Raw genomic sequence first — 10,000 nt, 5'->3', positions numbered from 1 at the left:
GTAAAAAAATACTCCTAGTCGCTTCATGCCACAGAAACCGGAATAAGCTCCAGCTCTGCTTGGCCACTTGGCTCGTAAACAGACTTATGGGAGACCGGTAGATTCATTCTGAATCCGGAAGACTCCTGTATAATCCGGGAGAGTTGGCCTTTTCCTTATTAATGGAAAACAGATTTATTACCTGCCAGTACATAGTTTGTTTCTGTCACTGTTGATTTTCTTTCCCTTAGATAAGAAGAGCTTTCAGAAATATCAGGAAAACACTGCCAGAGATGGCAAATGTTCTTATTCTTCTCCTACTCATAATTTGTCTGTTTACATTGCTTGGAACGAAGCTTTTTGGAAAAAGGTAAAATGCCTAGTTACTTTTGTATATCAATTTGTTGGTAATGAGATCTTTTTTAAGACGAGCTAAACGCTGATATGTATTACAATCACTTAATTGCCGGTACTACAATTACTTAATTACTACAATCACTTTCAATAGGCCATTTTCAAGATATCAATATTCAGCAGAGGACAAAAACAAAGTTGCAATGAATGTGAAAGATATTAGCATATCATCCACTTTCGTTTATCTTTGTCCTCTCTTTCAAGCTGACGTCACATTTCTTTTGAAATTGAAATTTCCCAACCACGTAACAAAAGAAGTCATTGTTTCAACAGCCAAATAGCTTCTGGTTGGCATATTAATAACAATGGCTGACGTAACGAGAAATATTGCTATAGCTGAGGCATTTCACGTCAGTATAGCCAAGGAGGGTTTTCACCTGAAGCTAATAATCATCCAGCTCCTAAGAATCACTTGTAGCTTATTAAAAGGCCTGGCCAAACGCTCGCAACATTTCAACGCAATATCTTGCAACATTGTTCGGCGATACATGTTGCATACGTTTGGCCACCGTGTTGCGATATGTTGCAACATGTTGGATGATGTTGGATCAAATTTGAAAACGGTCAAATTTTTCGTTCAACATTTTGGATTTTACATGATGTTGTACTCGTTTGGCCACGTTCACGCAACATTGTTGCGCTAGGGCATGCCCGTTGGGTCCATTTCTTGCGCGCCAGGGACACATGAACATTGACATTTTGCGTTGAAAATGATAAAAATGTTGCGTGCGTTTGGCCACCCCCGTTCAACACATGTCTCAACATTATGCAACAATGTTGCAAGATGTTGCGGGCGTTTGGCCAGGCCTTTAAGAGGTTAGAACGTCCAGACTAGTAATTACAAGGTCATTAGTTAAACTCCTGATACAAGCACTCAATCAGTCACTGTTAATAAACCGCGCACCGGTGGCTCAGTTGGTTGAGCACCGGGCTGTCATGCAGGAGGTCGTGAGTTCAACTCCGGCCGAACCAAACTCGAGGGGAGAAAGTGCTGCCATCTTCTCGGATAAGGACGATAAACCGTAGGCCCGTCATTGTTCATAATCGTGTGGGACGTAAAAGAACCCACTCACTTGTCGCTAAGAGTAGTTGGTTGGGAGGGTAAGAAAAGGGGCTGCAGTAATTGGCGCAAGCTGTTGTGGCGCTCTATCAGCTTGACTGACAAAGTTAATAAATAGAGGGCGCGTAATCTAGCCAAGGACGCTTCCCGATTGAATGGAAAATTTTTCGTTCAACATTTTGGATTTTACATGATGTTGTACTCGTTTGGCCACGTTCACGCAACATTGTTGCGCTAGGGCATGCCCGTTAGGTCCACTTCTTGCGCGCCAAGGGCACATGAACACGTTGAAATGGTGCGGGCGTTTGGCCAGGCCTTAAAGAGGTTAGAACGTCCAGACTAGTAATTATAAGGTCATTATTTAAACTCCTGATACCACTGTTAAAAGGAACAGGACATTTTCCCTCAATGAAAGTGGAACAGGACGATCGTATTACTTGCACGCGGAGTCTTTTTTTCTTTCTCATTCTTCAGGGGTGTCTTTCGGAAAATCGCTCTTGTTCACGTTGTTTTTAAAGAAGCCCAAGGAAACTATATACCACTGGAAAGCTAATAAAATGTAGTATTTAAAAATGCCTTTAAATATCACGTTTTTTACATCAGAAAGCGAGCGCAAGCGCGCCAACGCGAAACTGACTTTGTCTGCTCAGCAGAATTAATAACCCTTGCGCAGGGTTTTCTTTAAGGTTTTAAGTAGCCGGAGTTTTTTTGCAAAGTAGACGGTTGTGGGCCCTCCGGACCCATACGATGGGCTTTAGCCCATCGCTTTCAGGGGGGTCAGGGGGCATGCTCCCCCGGAAAATTTTTGAAAACTGAATGCCGGAAAAGGCATTTCCTGGCATTGTGGGCCATGAAACTCAGACATTAGAGGGATGAATCAAGATGCAATTATACTATGAAAACCATGTAAAGACAAAGCGACATTTCAATGAAACAACCCTATAATCAAACATTTGAATGATATTTTTTGTATCTTTTTGGTGGTTTTGCTGGAGCTAACGAGCCTGGCAAATATTGCCACTTGACAACTTGTAAACATGGCACATACTTTGAAGGACTAGACCAGCAAAGGCTTCTGATTGGTTGTTAAATAAAGAGGCTGATTGGAGGATACTAATTGGCCAATGGCGTAAAGGATGTTTCGATCCTGTTTAGGTGTGAAGATGACACACATTCGTTCCATTGTGTAATTAGCGGGAAAATATGCTTGCGGAACTTGGTTGCAGTAAAATCACTCGAGCGGTTTAAGAGTGATGTAGTTTTTTTTCCGAAGTATTTAGGAGTTCCGTAAAGCAGTGAGAGTTGATCAAGAGTGACGTTGGATAAAGATCCGTTGTCATGTTGAAGCGTAGAGATGCCCTTGAGAGGACGAGCACTTACGCGGGCAAGTAGGATTTAACTCCGAGGAGCGTTACGTTCAAGTGTTTAAATAAAGTCTACGAGTCCTCAGCTTCTACGTTCGCTATAAATGATCAACTGAAAGGTTCGAAGTGAAAACGAAGGAGCGGTTAGTGAATGATCAGGGGCTAGTTTTGTTCCTCAGTTGAGTTGTGGTAAGAGATGCGTGAACGCAGGCTGAGCGTGTTGCTAGCAGAACATCATATGTAAATTTCCTTCTGGATTGAGAACAAACCTTTTGAAAGTGTTTCTTTGTTTATAAGTTTTTTTATGATTGCGGCGTGATTAAAGGAAGTTTTGCGCGGACTAAAACGTCCTTGAGTGATTTTTCCTTCCGGTAAGATACAATCGGTGGCTGTTTAAAGATATCGAAATCCAATATGGCGGACAACAAATCATATTGTTCCTACTTTCCCGCCACCGCAGCAAGATTTTTTCAAAACGAAAGTCTCAAGCATAACGCTTTTAAACTGCCCTTGAGTCAGAAGTCTTTTATGTGTTTTCAGAAAAGATAGGCACTGGAAATTTTTATTTGTATTGAGCCCAAGTAGTTTAGACCTCATAAACATCATCTCCTCTACACGTCTTGACTCTTCAAACAATGAAAGTAGCCGGCGAAACCTGACAGAGAAGCCGGCGAACTTCGCCGGCTGCCGGCTCTTATATACAACCCTGCTTGCGTTAACACGGGCATGAAAACAAACTGGAGATGACAAGCTAACAAAGTGTGTGAGGCTTTTTTCACATTCTAAGATTGTTTCTTGAGAATATCCATTGTAAAGTTGGCCAATATATTTTTTTGGTATGCACGCCACGCACTTCGACGTCACAGCCTTTCTTTCCTTATTATCTTCTGAGTGATATTGTGCAGCTTATTTGGATGTCCTTGTTGACGCAAGGGTTATTAATTCAGCGGAGCAGACAAAGTCAGTTTCGCGTTTGAGCACTTATGCTCGCTGTCTGAAATTTAAAAAACGTGAAAGATAAAGGCATTTTCAAATACTACATTTTATTAGCTATCCAGTGATACATAGTTTCCTTGGGTAAGACACCCCTGAAGATTGACAGTAACCTGGATTGGATAGTAACGATTAACCGCTCTTTTCGGGAAAAGAGGAATACCTCTGAAGGTATTCCTTTTTTCTTATAACTTCCCAGTGGAAAAGTCTGCTCCATTTGATTTACCACCGGAAAAACCAGGTTTTCTATTCAAAAGGAAAGCGCCACAAACAGCACAAACTATATACTTATGAATACTAATAAGCATTATCATTGTTCCCGGAAGAGACAAGAACTCATAATTTGCTAGGGCATGTTATTTGTGCATTTCACTCGAGATTCGATTTTTAATTTTTTTTCCGTGATTTCTTTTTTCAGAAAATTAAAGGACATTCATGGCAAGGCCTATTTTACAATTTTTTGGGATGTTTATTTTAGATTGTATGTTCTGACCACAACTGCGAATAACCCAGATGTAATGTGAGTAAGAATCGTAACTACACAACTTTGAGCGATTTTTTTATAACAGATAGTGTGGTTTTCAGTTCAGACAAAAGTTATGGAACACTCTTTAAACTTTATTCATATAATTGTGTAATTGACTTTTATTAAATTTTCCACCTAGGATATTACGTTTCTAGCTTTCTCATAGGTTCATTCAATCTCGGTTATCAGCACATAAACCGTATGACCTAATATGGAAACTGATTGCGTCAAGTGTTGCCAAGCTCGAAATTGATTGGCTTTAGTTTTTAAGTGTCTAAGCGTTCAGAATTTAATGAAAATTAAAGCCCGGTTTACACTACAGAAATTTTTTGGCACGGCTCGGGTGAAATTGGCACGGGTCCCAAAAAAAAGGTTAGGCTCGGATAAAATTTGCAGTGTAAACAACCTGTCAGTACCAAATTTCATCCGTGTCAAACCAAAATTCTTACCCGTGCTGGGACCTTCGGCTAGGTAGTCCGAGCACGGGTGAAAATGGTACGGGTGCTGAAAAACTGGGCACGGTTCGGATAGAACAAGTAGTGTAAACACTTTAAAGGGCCAAATTTGAGCCTTAATTCATATAGGCTAGCGGTTTTTTTGTGCATATTTCAAGATGGCTGCTCATTCTCCACCAAAATCACGCGGACGTTCTTGATTATAATTGAACTGCGCATGTCTACAAGAAAACTTGCCCGGGCTTAAAAACTTTGGCACGGTATCTTTGATAGGGTAAAAATGGTGTAGTGTAAACAAAGTTTGCCGAGCTCTTTTTAGGCACCCGTGCCAATTTCACACGAGCCGTGCCGAAAATTGTCTGTAGTGTAAACCAGGCTTAAATGAATCAATTATTCCATTGGATGTGTTGTTGGATGTGAGACTGGTTGTAGCCAACTCAGCGCTACGCGCCTCGTTGGCTTTTTAACATCTCATATATCAAACGTGCGCTCATGGAATAATTGTTAAATATACTTCTTACAATTTAAATTGCATCCAGCAAAAAGTAAAGATTATTTTACCAATAACATACCTGTGAACTTGATTGATCTTTAATGGTATGTGCCACAGTTGTCCAAGTATTTTGTTGATCCACGTTTTGTCTCAATCTTTTTCCACAGGATGCCAGCCTATGACGACAAACCATGGTCTAGTTTGTTTTTCGTTATTTTCATCGTTGTCTGCATGTACATATTCGTCAGCATTTTTCTTGCTGTTGTATACAAGAACTACCGCAGGCATTTAAAGGTGCGCATTAAACTGAACTCAACTTTCTTTTTGTGAAACTAAATATTTTAAGCAAGAGCCGATACAACGTAGATTTGATTTTAGTGATGTACTATATTTCGGCTGGCCAAACCAGCCTTCTTCAGGTACAATGAGAGTTAACATTGAATTGCTTCTATGTACACATATATATATAGTAAATGGATGTTGACGTAATACTGGAAAAAATGTGAGAAAACATGGCAGTTACAACGAATTTGAATTCAAATACTAAGAGTAACGGAAAAATAACGGAATTGACTCTAAATAATAAACTGAAATCTAATTCGTTTCTTCGCGGATATTAAGACCGTTGGGATCAATTGTCCTGCCTTTTGAAATTAAAAAAGCTTCCCTGGCCTTACGGATCGAGTCTCTTTTAGAAAATATTTTTTCGATAGGAATTAATTGCATGTCCTTAGAGATGTTGTGGGGGGAGGAGAGGTTTCTTTTTGTAACCTGTAATCGCGCACTATACGCCCAGTCAAAATGTGTTTGAGTAAAGCCAGAGGCCAAAGGATTTGCATGCCTGGGGGCTCCCGGGGGGGCATGCTCCCATGCTTCCCCGGAAATTTTTGAAAATATTGGCTTCAAATGGTTGCATATGGTGCATTTTAGGGTAAATTGAGCCCCTATTAGATATCATTAAGATAACAGTAATAATGAGTCACACAAGACCTTCAATTTTCAAACTGAAGTTATATTCCGCCAGAGGCATTATTGCAAAAAAGGATAACTATAGTACAAGCAAGTACTACTCAACTGTGAAAGTGAGAAAAAATTAAAATTTCAATCGATTTCAATTAAACTCTTCAATTCGTTTGAGCAACATATCTCAATGCAAAGCTATGCGTTTCCGGGGCTACATACCCGATACCGTACGAAAAAATTTAGAAATTTGCGGAGTCCCTGCGCCAACGTCACGAGATCGTTTGGATGCCATTTTGTTTGCACTTGCAACAACCGTGAGCGGCAGAAACGGTCGTGTGCGACTCGGGGTTACGTGATGTATTTTTCAGTTACAATTTGAACTAGACGTTTAGAAGGGACCTTATAGCCTGAGAAACGATGAAGGCTGGCAGTACGCAGTCGAAACCTAGTGATTAAAGGGACAACATAGTAAGAAAGATGATACTACTTTATAAGTATAATTTGTAATTTACAGTGAGGAACAACAGCTCGAAACAACATCGTCCTGAATACAAGTCTGACAAGTGTGAAGTAAGCGGCAGATATTTCGCTGTAGGTGGTCAAATAGCCGGCTGCCGGAACATTTTGACTGGGCTTAAGACTTTATCTTGATATTGCACCATTGTGAAGGCTCAGGAGAGGTTACCTCTCCATTCTCCCTTTTTTTATGTTTTGTGCCTCAGAATGAAATTCGTGTATCAGTTTACCGAAAGCGTCGACAACTGAAGCAGGCATTTGATGTGTTGAAAGTTTGGTGTGATGAGAAATGGGTGATCACGGAAAAAAGATGGCAAACACTTCTGAACGAAGTTTGTCCGAAATGGAGTCCGGCAAGAGTTGCTCTGTTATGGCATGTCCTTGATGATAACAATGATGGAAAGATAGGTATAAGTGGTTCTTACGTCTTCAACCTTTTTTTATCGTTAATTTTCCAATCTTACTGAACACTTCCCAGATAAATTTTCTTTTGTCCCCACTGTTTTGTAGTTCAATTTTTAAAAAACCGTGTTCGAGTGTATGTGAAATATAGATTGATATGTGGAACAAGACGAAAATTTGTGTTGTGCGTCGCGACAAACAGTCTTACAGATTAAGTCGGATTGCCTGAAGAAGATGATGAGTCGAGCAGACTGCCATTTTGTGTATTTCCAAGTTTCTCTTTACTGTCGGATTTAAAATTACCTTGAGGGTATAAATTTTCCAAGTATTTACCTATCCAACCATCGAACGTCGATAGACAACAAAGCGGAGACCACTGCACCTGTAAGTGCGTCCCCAAAACGCTTGCTTGGGAGGTTGAGTTTCCCAGGAAGGTGAGTTGACCCGGATTGGCGGATTTCCCATTCCTTCAGGTACGGTGACCTAAAGGCATCCGGACTTGCATTTTGGGTAAAGGTAAAGGTAAACCTTATTTAACGTCGGTAATTCCTTACCCTCTAAAGCGAGGGTATTCTCCCAGGAAGCCGACGGTGCGCTCCTTTTACTCCCCCCCCCCCCCGAAGGTTGGGCACCTACCTACCCCCTCCCCTCCCCCCTAATCTTCCTGTAAACAGGCTTCGACAGTGACGCGAAGTCATTCATTTGAATTTTCCAATTTGCAAAATGTTTTAAATGTCAATTTTTAGGTAAAAAAGACTTCCTAATGGTAGCCGACGTACTCAACGTCAAAGTAATTGAAGTCAAGGACCAAGTCAATCTTTTTGAAAAGTTTATGCCGCGAATCTACAATTCACGAATAAGTGCCAAGATCAGAGTTTTTGTGTGTCACAAGTAAGTTAACAAGGTTATTCCGTTATATAAAAGAGCGATGTTGTACTCATTGTCCAAAGGAATTTCACCGTTTTTCTTCAAATTAAATCTCGCTTGAATTCTCAGCCAATCCGAGGCATAAAAGTAATTATTTAACCGTTCAGCGCCTGCCGCACGGGTTTGTTTGTTTCTATTGTGTTTTGGACTAAACTTATAACTTTGACATAATAGATCCAGCATTAATTAAAAAAAACCTCTCTAATAAAAGGTTTTGGCCTCCACGATTCAACGAAGAGACAAGACTTTAAATGCTGAAAACATTCTAATTCGTTCAACTTGTTCTCTTACTTTCAGGTATTTCATGTATTTTTTCGACTTGGTGATTTTTGCCAACGCTATTTTTATCGCACTGGAACAAAATGACGCAGAAGTTTTTTTCTTGGTAATTTTTAACCTGGAAATTGCATTAAAGTTGTACACTTATGGATTCAAGGAATTCTTCTCCAGTTACTGGAACATGTAAACATGAACTTCTTTTTTTTATTATTTTCTTCTGTTGTTAGTATTTCCACCATTTCTTGATCATTTCTCTTTCTAATTACATTTTCAGATTTGATTTTCTAGTCATAACTTCTGCAACATTAGCTCTGATTATTGAGACTTCATATGAATCGTGTAAGTCAAAAGAATATTTATCGCAGTACTATATACGCAGCTTTGATTTCAGTTTTGCTGTCATTGCAGCCTTGCCTTGACGTCTCTTAGAGTCCCGGCGAATATTCTTAAAAAACTCTTATGCGTGTTCATGAATTTGGCAAGGAAGGGGCTCATAAAGGACGGATTTGCGAATAATTTAAGTGACTGAGCTTACAGTTGAAGTCTTTTGTAAACTTTGGAACAAGATTATGGAACAAAACTCTTCATCCTGACTGGCGCGCGCTTACAGAAAAGCATTCAAAAAAGTGAATTAGGAAATTTCTGCTTACAGTACTCGGAGTTAAGGATGCTTATGTTGATGCCTACTGATTGATAACAAAACTGAATAATCATTAGTACTGTACCATATATTGCTGTTTTATTCTATTCTATTTATTTATTTATTTATTTATTTATTTATTTATTTATTCTTTTTTTGTTAATTTCTTTTTTTAATTCACTCTATTTAATATTAGTATAAATACACAGGTGATTATACAAAATCGCACGCTCTCATTGGCTCGCTATCTCGGATTATCAGCCGATAATCACCTCGACGGACAAAATGGCTGCCAGTAGTCGTTTTGCCACTGTAAGTGAAGATGATTTCGCGTTGGAATGTTTTTTTTTTCTCTTTTTTTGAAATAATCACCTGTGTATTTATACTAAAACAATTATTCGCCTCAGGCTCAGTGATTATCGGTGAATATTCACCGAGACGAAGTCGAGGTGAATATTCACCGATAATGACTTCGCCTTCGGCGAATAATTGTTAAATATTGTTATAATTATGCAACGTTTCTTCAGTCTGTTTATTCTGTAATGGCTCAATGTGTATTGTGAGGTTTTATTTTGTCTTAATATTGTTTCTAGTAAGTTTAGTGCCATGTACGCGATTACACTGTACGCCTCGATTAGCATTGCCATACGTGTACAGCGTTCATTGTAAAAATTTATCAGTAATTGTTGAAAATAAACTTGAATTTGAACATGAACTTGAACTTGGGTTCGTCCTTGGAGTTGTGCTGTAGTTCAAGAAAACGCACTCGAAAATTGATTAACGTGCGCACTCGTTGTTTGGGAGGCGGTCAGTACAGTGCTGGCCTCGGTTGTTCAAAAAGTGGATAACGCTATCCGCCCTTCGAACAAGTAAGCCTGGTGAATACTGACTCACCGGTGATCTACGATGGATTCTGCCCTGTTTGATTGTTGTTTTTTTTTTTTGTTGTTTCTCAGTGCAGTCAAGTCAAAGTGTGTTGGATTTTCTCA

At 39.5% G+C, this 10,000-nt stretch overlaps 1 protein-coding gene across 2 annotated transcripts in view; it reads left to right on the top strand.

Moving 5' to 3' along the window:
- The window catches only part of LOC138026019 (two pore calcium channel protein 1-like), a 19,607-nt gene that overhangs the window by 5,033 nt on the left and 4,574 nt on the right, over positions 1-10,000 (top strand). For both annotated transcript variants that reach the window (XM_068873190.1, XM_068873191.1), the window contains 8 exons: positions 231-349; positions 4,229-4,330; positions 5,452-5,578; positions 6,970-7,171; positions 7,912-8,056; positions 8,390-8,554; positions 8,646-8,710; positions 9,968-10,000. The exon at positions 9,968-10,000 is cut by the window's right edge and continues 49 nt beyond it. In XM_068873190.1, the coding sequence (XP_068729291.1) occupies positions 231-349; positions 4,229-4,330; positions 5,452-5,578; positions 6,970-7,171; positions 7,912-8,056; positions 8,390-8,554; positions 8,646-8,710; positions 9,968-10,000 (958 nt within the window). The remainder of the gene's footprint in view (positions 1-230; positions 350-4,228; positions 4,331-5,451; positions 5,579-6,969; positions 7,172-7,911; positions 8,057-8,389; positions 8,555-8,645; positions 8,711-9,967) is intronic.

The sequence above is a fragment of the Montipora capricornis genome, chromosome 12 (genome assembly GCF_036669925.1).
Source record: "Montipora capricornis isolate CH-2021 chromosome 12, ASM3666992v2, whole genome shotgun sequence".
NCBI classification, from domain to species: domain Eukaryota; kingdom Metazoa; phylum Cnidaria; class Anthozoa; order Scleractinia; family Acroporidae; genus Montipora; species Montipora capricornis.
Note: the sequence above shows the minus strand (reverse complement) of the source record. Positions and strands in the feature narration are given on the sequence as shown.